This window comes from Bombina bombina, chromosome 2, assembly GCF_027579735.1.
Source record: "Bombina bombina isolate aBomBom1 chromosome 2, aBomBom1.pri, whole genome shotgun sequence".
Classification (NCBI taxonomy): domain Eukaryota; kingdom Metazoa; phylum Chordata; class Amphibia; order Anura; family Bombinatoridae; genus Bombina; species Bombina bombina.
In genome coordinates, this window is record NC_069500.1 from 584198310 (window position 1) to 584217219 (window position 18910).

The following is an 18910-nucleotide window of genomic DNA, read 5'->3' on the forward strand; positions in this document are numbered from 1 at the left end:
TTAAAATGAATTTAAAAAAAAAAAAATTATGACCTTTAACAGCTTTAAAGACCATTTTGTCCTGCATATCTGGGTCTCTTGCACAGTCTTGTCAAAGTACAATCATTTTCAAGTTGTCTTTTATATGTAAATTTTTGAGAGTTCACCCAATGTGGGTGCAAAAAATATTTATGTTTCAGAATTATTGCTGCTGTTTCTCAGACAGCCTATTGAATTTAAATCCAAAGGGTTTGTATGGATTGGAATAAAATGGTAAGAAAAAGTCAGAACATAGCAAAGTGAAGAGCAATATTTATAAAAGGCAAAGATTAAGCTGAAAATAGGAAAACAATTTAAGAGAAATCAAAGTAAAAATGATTTTCTGTAAGTTTAGTTGTATACCTGTAAACTGAGGTTCTGCAATGAGACTCCAAATGACAGAGGACACTCAGAGTTTGTGATCTTGAAAGAATTACAAAAGGTGACATTAGTTATACAAAACCATTAGACAGTTTTAAGCTAGTTGCTTCTGGTGTATCAGAATGTAGCATACAATAACAAAGAGTTGTTATAGTTTACATTACATAAAATAGATCAGCCTAATATTTATGCAATAAAAAAAGTTATCTGCAGAGATGCATTGTATGTAGCACAGGGTGACACAAAATAGCTGTACATCAGCTATTAAAAAGCTTACATTTATATATATATATATATATATATATATATATATATATATATATATATAAGACGTGTAAGAAACCTGCATCAATAATTGTGAAAATATTCAATTTTTTTTAATTCAAATTTTAATAAACCAAAAGGTGTGTGTGCGTCTTACCCCAAAGTTCTATTGTAAAATAGAGGTTATACTCGTATAATTAAAGGCCTTTCTGTATAGTTACGTAACTTTGATCTGCATATAGTGGCTAACATGAGCCTCTATGCAAATAAACCATAATTTATGTAAGAACTTACCTGATAAATTAATTTATTTTTTTATATTGGTAAGAGTCCATGAGCTAGTGACGTATGGGATATACAATCCTACCAGGAGGGGCAAAGTTTCCCAAACCTCAAAATGCCTATAAATACACCCCTCACCACACCCACAATTCAGTTTAACGAATAGCCAAGTAGTGGGGTGAAAAAATAAGGAGTAAAAAAGCATACAAAAAGAGGAACTGGAAATAAAATTGTGCTTTTTATACAAAAGTTATAACCACCATAAAAAGGGTGGGCCTCATGGACTCTTGCCAATATGAAAGAAATTAATTTATCAGGTAAGTTCTTACATAAATTATGTTTTCTTTCATGTAATTGGCAAGAGTCCATGAGCTAGTGACATATGGAATAGAAATACCCAAGATGTGGGAGACCACAGAAGAGTCACTAGAAAGGGAGGGATAAAATAAAAACAGCTACTTCCGCTGAAAAAATTAAATACAGTACACAAAAAAATAAGTCTCTTATAAATTTCAAATAAATTTCAAGAAAAAAACTTAAATCATAAGCAGAAGAATCAAACTGAAACAGCTGCCTGAAGAACTTTTCTATCAAGGACTGCTTCAGAAGAAGCAAATACATCAAAATGGTAAAATTTACTACATGTATGCAAAGAAGACCAAGTTGCTGCTTTGCAAATCTGATCAACCGAAGCTTCATTCTTAAAAGCCCAAGAAGTGGCGACTGATCTAGTAGAATGAGCTGTAATTGTCTGAGGCGGAGACTGTCCCGCCTCTAAATAAGCCTTGTGAATCAAAAGCTTTAACCAAGATGCCAAAGAAATGGCATAGGCTTTCTGACCTTTCCTAGGACCAGAAAAAACAACAAATATACCAGAAGTCTTCCTGAAATCTTTAGTAGCTTCGACATAATATTTCAAAGCTCTTGCAACATCCAAAGAATGTAGAGATCTTTCAAGAGTATTCTTGGGATTAGGACACAAGGAAGGAACAACAATTTCCCTACTAATGTTGTTAGAATTCACAACCTTAGGAAGAAATTTAAACGAAGTCCGCAAAACAGACTTATCCTGATGGAAAATCAGAAAATGAGACTCACAAGAGAGAGCAGACGATTCAGAAACTCTTGTAGCTGAAGAGATAGCCAAAAGGAACAACACTTTCCAAGAAAGTAGTTTAATATCCAAAGAATGCATAGACTCAAAAGGAGGAGTCTGCAAAGCCTTCAAAACCAAATTAAGACTCCAAGGAGGAGAGATTGATTTAATAACAGGCTTGATACGAACCAAAGCCTGAACAAAACAGTGAATATATCAGGAAGTTTAGCAATCTTTCTGTGAAATAAAACAGAAAGAGCAGAGATTTGTCCCTTCAAAGTACTTGCTGACAAACCTTTATCCAAACTATCCTGAAGAAACTGTAAAATTCTAGGAATTCTAAAAGAATGCCAAGAGAATTTATGAGAAAAACACCATGAAATATAATAAATCTTTCTTAAAACAGACTTACGAGCCTGCAGCATAATATTAATCACTGAGTCAGAGAAACCTCTATGACTAAGCACTAAGCATTCAATTTCCATACCTTCAAATTTAGTCATTTAAGATCCTGATGGAAAAATGGCCCTTGAGACAGAAGGTCTGGCCTTAAAGGAAGGGGCCAAGGTTGGCAACTGGACATCTGGACAAGATCCGCATACCAAAACCTGAGAGGCCATGCTGGCGCTATCAGAAACACATGCGATTGTTCCATTATGATCTTGGAGATCACCCTTGGAAGAAGAACTAGAGGCGGAAAAATATAAGCAGGTTGGGAAAACCAAGGAACTGCTAACGCATCCACCATCTCTGCCTGAGGATCCCTGGACCTGGAAAGGTACCTGGGAAGCCATCAGATCTATTTCGGGGAGACCCCACATCTGTACAATCTGACAAAATACATCTGGATGGAGAGACCACTCCCCTGGATGTAAAGACTTACGACTGAGATAATCCACTTCCCAATTGTCTACACCTGGAATGTGTATTGCAGAAATTAGACAGGAGTTGGATTCCGCCCAAGAAAGTATCCGAGATACTTCTTTCATCGCTAAAGGACTGCGAGTCCCCTCTTGATGATTGACATATGCCACAGTTGTGATATTGTCTGTCTGAAAACGAATGAATAATTCTCTCTTTAATAGTGGCCAAGCGTGAAGAGCCCTGAAAATAGCACAGAGTTCTAAAATATTGATTGGTAACCTCGCCTCTTGAGGATTCCAAACTCCTTGTGCTGTCAGAGACCCCAAGACAGCTCCCCAACCTGTGAGACTTGCATCTGTTGAAATCAGGACGAACAAGGGAGGCCCCTTGAATAAATTTGATGAAGGACTAACCACCAGGACAGAGAGAGTTGAATGTTGGGATTTAAGTATATCAACTGTGATATCCGAGTATAATCTCTGCACCATTGATTCAGCATGCAAAGCTGCAGAGGTCTCATATGAAAATGAGCAAAGGGGATCGCGTCCGATGCTGCAGTCATGAGACCCAAAACTTCCATGCACATGCCACTGAAGGGAACGATCGAGAATGAAGGTTTCAACAGGCAGAAACCAATTTCATTCGTCTCTTGTCTGTTAAAGACAAAGTCATGGACACTGAATCTATATGGAAACCTAAAAAGTTGACCCTTGTCTGAGGAATCAAGGAACTCTTTGGTAAATTGATCCTCCAACCATGTATTTGAAGAAACAACACAAGTTGAAACGTGTGAGATTCTGCTAAATGAAAAGATTGAGTCAGTACCAAGATATCGTCCAAATAAGGAAACACCGCAATACCCTGCTCTCTGATTACAGATAGAAGGGCACCGAGAACCTTCGAAAAGATTCTTGGAGCTGGATGGAAGAGCAAATGGAAGAGCAAAAAACTGGTAATGCTTGTCTAGAAAAGAGAATCTCAGAAACCGATAGTGGTCTGGATGAATTGGAATATGAAGATACGCATCCTGTAAGTATATTGGGGACATGTAATGACCTTGCTGAACAAAAGGCAGAATAGACCTTATAGTCACCATCTTGAAAGTTGGGACTCTTACAAAATGATTCAAAAACTTCAGATCCAGAACTGGTGTGAAAGAATGTTCCTTCTTCTGGATAATGAATAGATTTGAATAAAAACCCAGACCCTGTTCCAGAATTGGAACTGGTACAATCACTCCTGAAAGCTCTAGATCTGAAACACATTTCAGAAAAGCCTGAGCTTTCACAGGATTTGATGGAACGTGAGAGAGAAAAAAATCTTTTCACAGGAGGTCTTATTCTGAAACCTATTCGATACCCCTGGGAGACAATATTCTGAATCTAATGATTCTGAATGAAACCTGCCCAAACGTCTTGAAATAATTTCAATCTGCCCCCCACCAGCAGAACTGGATCGAGGGCCGCACCTTCATGCAGTCTTGGGGGCTGGCTTTGGTTTCTTGTAAGGCTTGGATTTATTCCAACTTGAGGAAGGCTTCCAATTGCAGCCAGAGTCTTTAGGGGAAGGAGCGGTTTTCTGTTCTCTATTCTGACAAAAGGAACAAAACTGATTAGAAGCTCTAGATTTGCCTTTAGACTTTTATCTTGAGGCTTCCCCCCAGTAATAGGGTAAATAATTGAATACAACTGGGAGCCAAACAAATTATTACCCTGAAATGAAAGACATAGTAACCTAGATTTAGATACCATGTCAGCATTCCATGATTTGAGCCATAAAGCTCTTCTAGCTAAAATAGCTAAAGACATAGATTTAAGATTTATCTTGATAATATCAAAAATAGCATCACAGATAAAATGATTAGCATGTTGAAGCAAACGAACAATGCTATGCAAATCAAAGTCTTTTTCCCGTTGTGCTAAGCTATCCAACCAAAAAGTTGATGCAGCCGCAACATCAGCCATAGAAATGGCAGCTCTGAGGATATAGCCTGAATGCAAATAAGCTTTCCTTAGATAAGATTCAATCTTCCTATCTAAATGATCCTTAAAAGAGGTACTATCTTCCATAGGAATAGTAGTACGTTTAGAAAGAGTAGAAATAGCCCCATCAATCTTAGGGACTTTTCCCCAAAACTCTAATTTAGCCACTGGCAAAGGATACAACTTTTTAAACCTTGAAGAAGGAACAAAAGAAGTACCAGGCTTAGACCATTCCTTAGCAATTACATCAGAAATGGCATCAGGAACAGGAGAATCCTTAGGAGTAGTCACAGGAGGTTTATAAACAGAATTTAAACGTTTACTGGATTTATTATCAAGAGGACAAGACTCCTCAATATCCAAAGTTATTAACACTTCTTTTAACAAAGAACGAATATACTCAATCTTAAAAAGATAAGATGATTTATCAGTGTCAATGTCTGAAGTAGGATTTTCTGAATCAGAGAGATCCTCATCAGAGGATATATCAGTATGTTGTCAGTCATTACAAATTTCATCAATATGAGAAGTTTTATAGACCTTTATTTGAAGGCGATATAGCAGCCATAGCCTTCTGTATCGCATCAGCAATATAATTTTTCATATCAACAGGGATATCATGTACTTTAGATGTTGAAAGAACAACAGATACTGTACTAGCACTAATAGAAACCTTTTCTGCATTCAAAAGCTTATCATGACAACTGTTACATACTACAGCTGGAGATATAATCTCCACTAGCTTACAACAGATACACTTAGCTTTGGTAGAACTGTGTTCAGTCAGCATGGTTCCTACAGCAGCTTCTGAGACAGGATCAGATTGAGACATCTTGTAAAATGTAGAAAAAGAAAAATAACAATAAACAGAAATATCTTATTTCCACATATAGCAGTTTCAGGAATGGAAAAAAATGCAAATGCTAAAATTTGCAAAAAAAAAGCAAATAGCATAGCCCTCTGAGCATAAAGAAGGCAAGGAGCATATAGGAAGTGAGGTAATATAAAACTAAATTTTTTGGCGCCAAGTATGACGCACAACGCAAAAGGAAGTTCAGAAATTTTTTGGCGCCAACAAACATCCAGAAATGACGCAACTTGCGTCATAACACAATTTCGCGCCAAATAACCTAGCGCCAACTACGACGCAGGAAATGACGAACTTGCTTCATGACATATGCACATTCGTGCCCAAAAATGACGCAATAAATAACAGCATTTTGCGCTCTCCCGAGCCTAATTTGCTTGCATGTTTTCCAAGAAAAAAAACAAGTCAAATTGAAAAAGAAAAAAAATGACTATACCCCAGGTGAGACAAACTTCCTAAACATGATTCCCATAATGAAACTGCTGGACTGCAAAGGGAAATACACATAGACCTGACTCATGGCAAATATAAGTAAAGTATATATATTTAAAACTTTATATTGATACATAAACCATAGCTGAGAGTGTTTTCAAATAATGATACATACTTACCGAAAGACACCCATCCACATATAGCAGGTAGCCAAACCAGTACTGAAAGCTATCAGCAGAGGTAATGGTATATAAGAGTATATCATTGATCTGAAAAGGAAGGTAGGAGATGAATCCCTACGACCAATAACAGACAACCCTTGAAAATATTTCCCGTGAGGAAAACCATAAAATCAAACAGGCGATACTCTCTTCACATCCCTCTGACAAACACTGTACTCAGAGGAATTGGGCTTCAGAATGCTTAGAAGCGCTTATCACAGAAGAAATCATAAAAATCAAGCACAAACTTACTTCACAACCTCCATAGGAGACAAAGTTTGTAAAACTGAATTGTGGGTGTGGTGTATTTATAGGCATTTTGAGGTTTGGGAAACTTTGCCCCTCCTGGTAGGATTGTATATCCCATACATCACTAGCTCATGGACTCTTGCCAATTACATGAAATAAATAGATATTTATTCATGCTAGGTGATCACTATAGCCACATTGATCACCTGAAAGAGCAGGTGATAAGCTTTCAAATGGTGGGTTTTGGAGATTTCTAGGGCTTAAGGGAGCTACCTTAAGCCCTCCTGGCACTTCTCAGTTTTCTGGACTTGGTAACATCCTGATGAGCTCCAATAGCAGTCCCACCCTGGATGAAAACACGTGGTCATCATCCATAGTACATAACTTATGTGTATAACGGCCACGTGTCATCATTTGCACTTAGAGGGTAAAATTTTCTTCATTCAGAAAAAGTATGCAATTTAACAAAAAGCTTCTAATTTAATTAGATTTTAAAATGTATTTTGTTCTATTGCTGTCCTTTGTGGTAGAGAAAATCTACATAGGCTGTTTGGAGCTAAGGAGTGTATACATGCCTATTGCAATCTATGACAGCACTCTCTGGAACTTATAGCAATGCTATACATTGTTGCAAACTGCTGATACAGAGTGCTTAACGGGAAAGTGTGCTGTGAAATTGCTTTCCCCACTCCCATATGATTACGCAAAAGCAAGAGCAACTAAAAATGAAAATTTTAGTACAAATATTTCCTAACCCACACTAGGAGTGTAAATTATTTTGCAGATTCTTTTTTTTACATATCTTTAATATAGCCAATACTTAAGTACTGACATTTTCATAATGGATTGGGCTACAACAGGCAAAAGTCACTATTTCAAAATAAAAGGTGAATTAACTATTTGTAAATAATTTAATACACTGCAGTAGGTAAAATGAATCATTCGGAACACATTAAAGTACATTATACCTTTAAAACACTATCCTCATGAAACTACCTAGGTTTACTCTTCAACAAAGGATACCAAGAGAATAGAGGAAATTAGATAACAGCAGCACATTAAAAAGTTGTTGTTTTTTATTTGCATGCATCTAAAACACGACTTATGACCCTTTAATTGCCATATTTAGAAAATAAACAACAAATAAACAGAGGAAGACAATACACTATAAACCCCCATTAGTAAAATAGTAAGATGTGCTATAAACCCCCATTAGTAAAAACATAATTTATGCTTACCAGATAAATTCCTTTCCTTCCTGGCAGGGAGAATACACAACTTTATTCCTTACTGTTGGGAAATACAACACCTGGCCACTAGGAGGAGGCAAAGACACCCCAGCCAAAGGCTTAAATATCCCTCCCACTTCCCCTATCCCCCAGTCATTCTGCCAAGGGAACAAGGAAAAGAAGGAGAAACATCAGGGTATAAAGGTGCCAGAAGAAATAATATAAAAAGGGAGCCGCCAACCAAAAAATAAAATAAATGACAGACTGGGTCGTGGACTCTCCCTGCCAGGAAGGAAAGGAATTTATCTGGTAAGCATAAATTATGTTTTCCTTCTATAAGGCAGGGAGAGTCCACAACTTCATTCCTTACTGTTGGGAAAACTATAACCAAGCTCCAGAGAACACTGAAGCAATAACGGGAGGGAACAAAAAAGGGAGGTGTACCCTATTCTAAGGACAACACAGACTGCAAAACTCCCGAAAGCTGCTTCAGCCGAAGCAAACACATCAAACTTGTAACATTTTCAAAAAGTATGTAAGGAGGACCAGGTAGCCACCGTACAAAACTGATCCATAGAGGCCTCGTTCTTAAAGGCCCAGGAGGAAGCCAATGCTCTAATGGAATGAGCTGTTATCCTCTCAGGAGGCTGTCTCCCCGCTGTCTCATAAGCTAAGCGGATGACACTCCTCAATCAGAAAGATAGGGAAGTCTTACTTGCCTTCTGCCCGTTACGCTTCCCTGTATAGATGACAAAGAGGAAGATTGACTGAATTCCTTAGTAGCCTGAAGATAGAACTTCAAGGCACGAACCACATCCAGATTGTGAAGCAAGCGTTCCTGAAGAAGGATTAGGATACAAGGAAGGAACAACAATTTCTTGATTAATGTTACAATCCGACACCATCTTAAGGAGGAACCCTAATTTAGTAAATAAAATCGCCTTATCAGCATGGAAAACAAGATAAGGGGGGGTCACATTGCAAAGCAGAAATCTCAGAAACTCAATAGCCAACAAAAAAAGGAAATTTATGCTTACCTGATAAATTTATTTCTTCTATGATATGACGAGTCCACGGATTTCATCCTTACTTGTGGGATATTAACCTCCTGCTAAAAGGAAGTGGCAAAGAGCACCACAGCAGAGCTGTATATATATAGCTCCTCCCTTCCCTCCACCTCCAGTCATTCGACCGAAGTTAGGAAGAGAAAGGAAAAGCCAAAGGTGCAGAGGTGACTGAAGTTTAACAAAAATATAATATATACTTGTCTTAAAAATGACAGGGAGGGCCGTGGACTCGTCATATCGTAGAATAAATAAATGTATCAGGTAAGCATAAATTTCCTTTTCTTCTACAAGATATGACGAGTCCACGGACAAGACAGGGACCTAAACGGAAGGCACCACTGCTTGAAGAACCTTTCTCCCAAAACCAGCCTCAGAAGAAGCAAAAGTATCAAATTTGGAAAATTTGGAAAAAGTGTGAAGAGATGACCAAGTTGCAGCCTTGCAAATCTGTTCAACAGAAGCATCGTTTTTAAATGCCCATTAGGAAGCTACAGCCCTACTAGAATGAGCCGTAATTCTTTCAGGAGGCTGCTGTCCAGCAGTCTTATACGCCAGACGGATGATACTCTTCAGCCAAAAAGAAAGAGAGGTAGCCGTAGCTTTCTGACCCCTACGCTTTCCAAAAAAGACAATGAATAATGAAGATGATTGACGGAAATCCTTAGTCGCCTGCAAGTAAAACTTCAGGGCACGGACCACGTCCAAGTTATGCAACATACGCTCCTTCTTAGAAGAAGGGTTAGGACATAATGAAAGAACCACAATTTCCTGATTAATATTCTTATTAGAAACAACCTTAGGAAGGAAACCAGGTTTGGTACGTAAAACCACCTTATCAGAATGGAAGATAAGATAAGGCGAATCACATTGTAGCGCTGAAAGCTGCAAAACTCTACGAGCAGAAGAAATAGCAACCAAAAATAAAACTTTCCAAGATAACAACTAAATATCTATGGAATGCATGTGTTCAAACGGAACCCCTTGAAGAACATTAAGAACTAAATTCACACTCCAGGGTGGAGCAATTGGTATAAACACAGGTTTAATTCTGGTAAGAGCCTGACAAAAAGACTGAACGTCTGGAACATCTGCCAAACGTTTGTGTAGCAAAATTGACAAAGCAGAGATCTGTCCCTTTAAGGAACTCGCTGATAACCCTTTCTCCAATCCTTCTTGGAGAAAGGACAAAATTCTAGGAATCTTAACTCTACTCCATGAGTAGCCCTTGGATTCGCACCAACCAAGATATTTACGCCATATCTTATGATAGATCTTTCTGGTGACAGGCTTACTTGCCTGAATCAAAGTATCAATGACCGAATCGGAGAACCCCGCTTAGATAAAATCAAGCGTTCAATCTCCAGGCAGTCAGTTGCAGAGAAACTAGATTTGGATGTTGGAAAGGTCCCTGAATGAGAAGGTCCTGCCTCAATGGAAGCTTCCACGGTGGCAGAGAGGACATGTCCACTAGATCGGCATACCAAGTCCTGCGAGGCCACGCAGGCGCGATTAGAATTACTGAAGCCCTCTCCTGTTTGATCCGAGCATTCCCCCGGGGCAAGAGAGCAAACGGTGGAAACACATAAGCTAGGTTGAACGACCAAGGCACTGCCAAGGCATCTATCAGTTCGGCCTGAGGATCCCTTGACCTGGATCCGTATCTTGGAAGTTTGGCATTCTGACGAGATGCCATCAGATCCAACTCCGGTCTGCCCCATCTGAGGATCAGAGTGGCAAAGACCACCGGATGGAGTTCCCACTCCCCCGGATGAAACGTCTGTCTGCTTAATAAAAAGTCCGCTTCCCAGTTGTCCACTCCTGGGATGTAGATTGCTGACAGATAACAAGAGTGGGCCTCTGCCCACCGAATTATCTTGGACACTTCTGTCATTCCTAAGGAACTCCTTGTTCCTCCCTGATGATTGATGTAAGCCACAGTCGTGATGTTGTCCGACTGAAAGCGAATGAATTTGGAAGTGGCCACGCCTGAAGCGCATTGAATATTGCCCTCAATTCCAGAATATTGATTGGAAGAATTGATTCCGACTGAGTCCACACACCCTGAGCCTTCAGGGAATTCCAGACTGCACCCCAACCTAGAAGGCTGGCGTCCGTCGTCACTATCACTGATGAGGGTCTGCGGAAGCACGTCCCTTGGGACAGATGATCCTGAGACAACCACCAAAGAAGAGAGTCTCTTGTCTCCTGATCCAGAGCTATCTGAGGAGACAAATTAGCATAATCTCCAGTCCACTGTCTGAGCATGCTCAGCTGTAGTGGTCTGAAATGAAAACGAGCAAACGGAATGATGTCCATTGCCGCCACCATCAATCCAATTACCTCCATGCACTGGGCCACTGATGGCCGAGGATTGGACTGAAGGGCTCGGCATGTGTTCAGAATCTTTAACTTTCTGACCTCTGTCAAGAAAATTTTCATGGATATGGAATCTATTAGAGTTCCCAGGAAGGGAACCTTGGCCTGTGGAATTAATTAACTCTTTTCTAGATTCACCTTCCACCCGTGAGTCCTCAGAAAGGACAGAACCATGTCTGTATGAGACTTTGTCAGATGGTAGGACGACGCCTGGATCAGAATATCATCCAAATAAGGCGCCACTGCAATACCCCGCAGCCTGAGAAAGGCTAGAAGGGACCCTAGAACCTTCGTGAAGATCCTGGGTGCTGTGGCCAACCAAAAGGGAAGAGCCACAAACTGAAAATGTTTGTCCAGGAAGGCAAACCTTAGGAACTGGTGATGATCCCTGTGGATAGGAATATGAAGGTATGCATCCTTCAAGTCCACGGTAGTCCTATATTGACCCTCCTGGATCAATGGCAGAATTGTTCGAAGAGTCTCCATCTTGAAGGATGGGACTCTGAGAAACTTGTTTAGACTTTTTAGATCTAAAATAGGTCGAAACGTGCCCTCTTTTTTGGGGACCACGAAAAGATTTGAGTAAAACCCCTGCCCCTGATCCAGTATTGGAACAGGACGAATTACTCCCATAGTAGAGAGATCTTTTACACAACGTAAGAATGCCTCTCTATTTGTCTGGTCTGCAGACAATCGTGAAAGAAGAAACCTCGCCCTTGGGAGAGAACTTTTGAATTCCAGCTGATACCCTTGGGACACGATCTCCAGTGTCTAAGGATCCTGAACATCTCTTACCCAAGCCTGGGCAAAGAGAGAGAGAGTCTGCCCCCTACGAGATCCGGTCCCGGATCGGGGGCCGCCCCTTCATGCTGTTTTGGTAGCAGCAGCGGGCTTCTGGTTGGGTCTCCAGACGGCTTTGGTTTGGGCAAAATTCCCTTCCTGCTTGGCGGAAGATGAGGAAGAAGAGGGGACTCCTTTAAAGTTCCGAAAGGAACGAAAATTATTTTGTTTACCCCTCAGTTTAGCAGTTCTATCCTGAGGTAGGAGATGACCCTTACCTCCCGTAATGTCAGAAATGATCTCCTTCAAGCCAGGCCCGAATAGGGTTTTCCCCTTGAAAGGAATAGCCAGAAGCTTTGACTTAGATGACACATCAACAACATTTGACAAGATTTTAACCATAACGCTCTAAAATAGCAAATCCGGCATTCTTAGCCGCCAATTTAGCAATCTGAAAGGCGGCATCTGTAATAAAAGAATTAGCCAGCTTAAGAGTCTTAATTCTATCTAAGATATCCTCTAAAGGAGTCTCAGTCTTAAGAGACTCTTCTAAAGCATCAAATCAGAAGGCCGTCGCAGTGGTAACTGGAACAATGCAGGCCGTTGGTTGTAAGAGGAAACCCTGAGGAATAAACAATTTCTTTAGAAGACCCTCCAATTTCTTATCCATAGGGTCTTTAAAAGCACAACTGTCCTCAATAGGAATAGTTGTACGCTTCGCCAGGGTAGATATAGCTCCTTCCACCTTAGGCACTGTTTGCCACGAGTCCCGAACAGTGTCAGATATGGGATACATCTTCTTGAAATTAGGAGAGGGTGAGAACGGAATACCCGGTCTGTCCCATTCCCTCTTAATAATTTCCGAAATTCTCTTAGGAACCGGAAAAATATCAGTGTAAGCAGGTACCTCTAAGTATTTGTCCATCTTACACAATTTCTCTGGTGGTACCACAATAGGGTCACAGTCATCCAGAGTCGCTAAAACCTCCCGAAGTAACAGGCGGAGGTGTTCAAGCTTAAATCTAAAGGACATAACGTCAGAATCTGTCTGAGGTAACGCACTTCCCGAATCGGAAAGTTCCCCCTCAGACATAAGTTCCCTGACCCCCAAATCAGATCCCTGTGAGGGTACATCGGAAATAGCCAATAAAGCATTAGAGGACTCAGTATTCACATTGACTTCTGTCCTACTGCGTTTACCCTGTAATACTGGCAACTTAGATAATACCTCAGTAAGGGTAGTTGACATAACTGCAGCCATATCCTGCAAAGTAAAGGAATTAGACGCGGTTAAAGAACCAGGTGTCGCTTGTGTGGGCGTTAGAGGTTGTGACGCTTGGGGAGAAGTTAGCGGTATACCCTGATTCTCCTCAGACTGAGAATCATCTTTAGACACATTTTCTTTAAATAAAATCTGTGCTTTACATTGTAAGGCCCTCTAAGTACACGAGGGACAAAAAGTTAGAGGGGGTTCCACAGTGGCATCTAAACACATAGAACAAGGAGTTTCCTCCTCAGTGTCAGACATGTTAGACAGACTAGCCATAATAACAATAGTCGTTCAAATTATAGGAAAAAACATAATTTATGTAAGAACTTACCTGATAAATTCATTTCTTTCATATTAGCAAGAGTCCATGAGCTAGTGACGTATGGGATATACATTCCTACCAGGAGGGGCAAAGTTTCCCAAACCTCAAAATGCCTATAAATACACCCCTCACCACACCCACAAATCAGTTTAACGAATAGCCAAGAAGTGGGGTGATAAGAAAAAAGTGCGAAAGCATAAAAAACAAGGAATTGGAATAATTGTGCTTTATACAAAAAAATCATAACCACCACAAAAAAGGGTGGGCCTCATGGACTCTTGCTAATATGAAAGAAATGAATTTATCAGGTAAGTTCTTACATAAATTATGTTTTCTTTCATGTAATTAGCAAGAGTCCATGAGCTAGTGACGTATGGGATAATGACTACCCAAGATGTGGATCTTCCACGCAAGAGTCACTAGAGAGGGAGGGATAAAATAAAGACAGCCAATTCCGCTGAAAAATAATCCACACCCAAAATAAAGTTTAAATCTTATAATGAAGAAAACTGAAATTATAAGCAGAAGAATCAAACTGAAACAGCTGCCTGAAGTATTTTTCTACCAAAAACTGCTTCAGAAGAAGAATACACATCAAAATGGTAGAATTTAGTAAAAGTATGCAAAGAAGACCAAGTTGCTGCTTTGCAAATCTGATCAATCGAAGCTTCATTCCTAAACGCCCAGGAAGTAGAAACTGACCTAGTAGAATGAGCTGTAATCCTTTGAGGCGGAGATTTACCCGACTCGACATAAGCATGATGAATTAAAGATTTCAACCAAGATGCCAAAGAAATGGCAGAGGCCTTCTGACCTTTCCTAGAACTGGAAAAGATAACAAATAGACTAGAAGTCTTTCGGAAATTCTTAGTAGCTTCAACATATTTCAAAGCTCTAACTACATCCAAAGAATGCAATGATCTCTCCTTAGAATTCTTAGGATTAGGACATAATGAAGGAACCACAATTTCTCTACTAATGTTGTTAGAATTCACAACCTTAGGTAAAAATTTAAAAGTAGTTCGCAACACCGCCTTATCCTGATGGAAAATCAGAAAAGGAGATTCACAAGAAAGAGCAGATAATTCAGAAACTCTTCTAGCAGAAGAGATGGCCAAAAGAAAACAAAACTTTCCAAGAAAGTAATTTAATGTCCAGTGAATGCATAGGTTCAAACGGAAGAGCTTGAAGAGCCCCCAGAACCAAATTCAAACTCCAAGGAGGAGAAATTGACTTAATAACAGGTTTTGTATGAACCAAAGCTTGTACAAAACAATGAATATCAGGAAGAATAGCAATCCTTCTGTGAAAAAGAACAGAAAGAGCAGAGATTTGTCCTTTCAAGGAACTTGCAGACAAACCTTTATCCAAACCATCCTGAAGAAACTGAAAAATTCTCGGAATTCTAAAAGAATGCCAGGAAAAATGATGAGAAAGACACCAAGAAATGTAAGTCTTCCAGACTCGATAATATATCTTCCTAGATACAGATCTACGAGCCTGTAACATAGTATTAATCACAGAGTCAGAGAAACCTCTTTGACTAAGAATCAAGCGTTCAATCTCCATACCTTTAAATTTAAGGATTTGAGATCCTGATGGTAAAAAAGGACCTTGTGACAGAAGGTCTGGTCTTAACGGAAGAGTCCACGGTTGACAAGAAGCCATGCGGACAAGATCCGTATACCAAAACCTGTGAGACCATGCTGGAGCCACCAGCAGAAAAAACGAGCATTCCTTCAGAATCTTGGAGATTACTCTTGGAAGAAGAACTAGAGGCGGAAAGATATAGGCAGGATGATACTTCCAAGGAAGTGACAATGCATCCACTGCTTCCGCCTGAGGATCCCTGGATCTGGACAGATACCTGGGAAGTTTCTTGTTTAGATGAGAAGCCATCAGATCTATTTCTGGAAGTCCCCACATTTGAACAATCTGAAGAAACACCTCTGGGTGAAGAGACCACTCGCCCGGATGTAACGTTTGGCGACTGAGATAATCCGCTTTCCAATTATCAATACCTGGGATATGAACCGCAGAGATTAGACAGGAGCTGGATTCCGCCCATACCAGTATTCGAGATACTTCTTTCATAGCCAGAGGACTGTGAGTCCCTCCTTGATGATTGATATATGCCACAGTTGTGACATTGTTTGTCTGAAAACAAATGAACGATTCTCTCTTTAGAAGAGGCCATGACTGAAGAGCTTCTGAAAATTGCACGGAGTTCCAAAATATTGATTGGTAATCTCACCTCCTGAGATTTCCCAAACCCCTTGTGCTGTCAGAAACCCCCATACAGCTCCCCAACCTGTCAGACTTGCATCTGTTGAGATCACAGTCCAGGTTGGAAGAGGAAAAAAAAAAAAAAAAAAGAAGCCCCCTGAACTAAACGATGGTGGTCTGTACCACGTCAGAGGGTGTCAAACAATCAGTTTTAAAGATATTAAATGAGATATCTTTGTATAATCCCGGCACCACTGGTTCAGCATACAGAGCTGAAGAGGTCGCATGTGAAAATGAGCAAAGGCGAACACGTCCAATGCAGCAGTCATAAGAACCTAGAATTTCCATGCATAAGGCTACCGAAGGGAATGATTGAGACTGAAGGTTTCGATAAGCTGAAACCAATTTCAGACGTCTCCTGTCCAACAGAGACAGAGTCATGGACACTGAATCTATCCGGAAATCTAAAAAAGGTTACTCTTGTCTGAGGAATCAACAAACTTTTTGGTTAATTGATCCTCCAACCATGTTCTTGAAGAAACAACACTCATAAAAAGCTGGAAAGGATCTTTCCACTGAAAATGAGCAAAGGGAATTGAATCCAATGCTGTTAAAACTTCTATGCATATAAAGCAACTGAAGGAAATAATAGAGACTAAAGGTACCGACAGACGGAACCCAATACAAATTGACCCTTGCGTGAGGAATCAAGAGCTTTTGAAAAAAGATCCTCTAACTATGTCCTGAAGAGCAAGTGAAACATATGAGAATCCGCATCCTCAGGAAATAATCTGAATGAAAACAGAAAAATGAAGAATACGCATTTATTGTATCTAAAGAAAACAAATAATGCTATCAATGACCACAAAAAGGCAAAATAGTTTGAATAAAACTCCAAAACCCAGTTCCTAGAAAAGGAACTGGAATAAAAACCCCAGAAGATTCCAGGTCTGAGCAGCGCTTGAACCCCATGGGTACCCAGCCATGCCTCAACAGTATCCAAAATATATAGGACAGAAACACACTGAAAGAAAGTGTTAGCCTTACTGGAATAAAATCAAAGAAATTTGGACAAAATAGAACCAAATAAATTTCAAAGAAGTCTTAACCTGCCCCTTACCAGCCAAGCTGGAATACGGCACGTGCATCGCAACATTAGGGAGCTAATTTCGAACCCCAATTAAAAACATGTTACTTGGGAAAGAACTCAGGATTCGTTCCTTAATAAGAACAACCAAACTAGTATAAGCTTAAAGTTTTAGTCTTAGAACTCAATCTTGAAGCCCATAGTAACAGTTAAGAATTGAATCCAATTATAATTGATTATCTTAGAACAAAAGAAATATGGATTTTCTTTTTTTTTTTTTTTTTTTAAATCACAGAATTCTTCTAAGTAAAATAGCTAAAGACATAGATTAACCCTCATTCGCGAATATATTCAATAAAATGAAGACACAAATGAAATCATTAGCATGATAGTCCAGTTTAAAGGACCAGTCAAAACAGAGGACTTGCAAAATGCAAAACAACAAGACAAATGCACGGCACCTAGTCTAGTAAATGTTGTCCCTTAACAATGCTAAAATAAATCATGATCTGATACTTGATCTTAAAGTAAACAGAAAAAATGAAGCAATTGCAATATCACAGGACCAAGAAAAGTACCTGAAACTAAATAATTTTCCAAAAATAAGATACAACTATAAAAAAGGAAAATAAATACTATTTTGCTATAAAAACAATAGCATAATTAGTAGGAGTAGAGATAGCTCCAATAAATTGGAGAACCCTCCAAATTGAATTTAACTGCTGACAAAGAATATAGTTTAAAAATAAAAGAAAATTCTCAGCCTATTCCATTCCCTAGTATGGGGAATTGGAAAGAAAACCTCTGAAATCACAGAAGAAATAAAAAGGCAGAAATAGAGTCAGCTAGTCTTAAAGAACTAGTTACCTTAATATCCAAAATAATCAACACCTCTTCAACAAAGAACAAATGTACTTTAATAATAAAAAAAATATATAAAAAAAGATTTGTTAGTGTCAATATCTGATGAAGAGAATTTCTGAAAGAGAAAAAAACATCATCAGAGAAGGATAAATCAGTATGTTATTGGTCATTTGAAACTTCAATAATTAAAAAAAGAAGTGAAAAAGACCTAAAAATCATATTAGAAGGCACAAAGTCAGACATAGCCTTAATCAGAAAAAATATTTCTTATAAATCTTCTAAACATTTCTTGCACTTAAGAATGGAAATGTATAAAGCATAAATACTAATGGAATCTGCATGTAAAAGTATATCATAATAACTTATTACAAACCATACCTAAAGATAAACATTTATAACATTTAAAATAAATGAACTTAGCTTTGGTAGAACTGAAACTCAGTTAAGCATTTTTCCAGAAGTGGCTTCTGACTCAGAGACAAACGGAGACATCTTGCAATATGTAATAGAAAAAACAACATATAAAACAAAATTGATCAAATTCCTTAAATGACAGTTTCAGGAATGGGAAAAAATGCCAGTGAACAAGCTTCTAGCAACCAGAAGCAATAAATAATGAGACTTAAATAATGTGGAGACAATAGTGACGCCCATATTTTTTAGCGCCAAAAAAGACGCCCACATTATTTGGCGCCTAAATGCTTTTGGCGCCAAAAATGACGCCACATCCGGAACGCCGACACTTTTGGCGCAAAAAAAACGTCAAAAAAATGACGCAACTTCCGGCAACACATATGACGCCGGAAACAGAAAAAAAAATTTGCGCCAAAAAAGTCTGCGCCAAGAATGACGCAATAAAATGAAGCATTTTCAGCCCCCGCGAGCCTAATAGCCCACAGGGAAAAAGTCAAATTTTAAGGTAAGAAAAAAATTGATTAATTCATATGCATTATCCCAAATATGAAACTGACTGTCTGAAATAAGGAATGTTGAACATCCTGAATCAAGGCAAATAAATGTTTGAACACATAT

The 18910-nt window shown here is 39.1% G+C and overlaps 1 protein-coding gene across 4 annotated transcripts in view; it reads right to left on the bottom strand.

Moving 5' to 3' along the window:
* The window catches only part of VPS13A (vacuolar protein sorting 13 homolog A), a 767672-nt gene that overhangs the window by 676831 nt on the left and 71931 nt on the right, over window positions 1-18910 (bottom strand). For all 4 annotated transcript variants that reach the window (XM_053702484.1, XM_053702483.1, XM_053702481.1 and 1 more), the window contains exon 7: window positions 382-441. In XM_053702484.1, the coding sequence (XP_053558459.1) occupies window positions 382-441 (60 nt within the window). The remainder of the gene's footprint in view (window positions 1-381; window positions 442-18910) is intronic.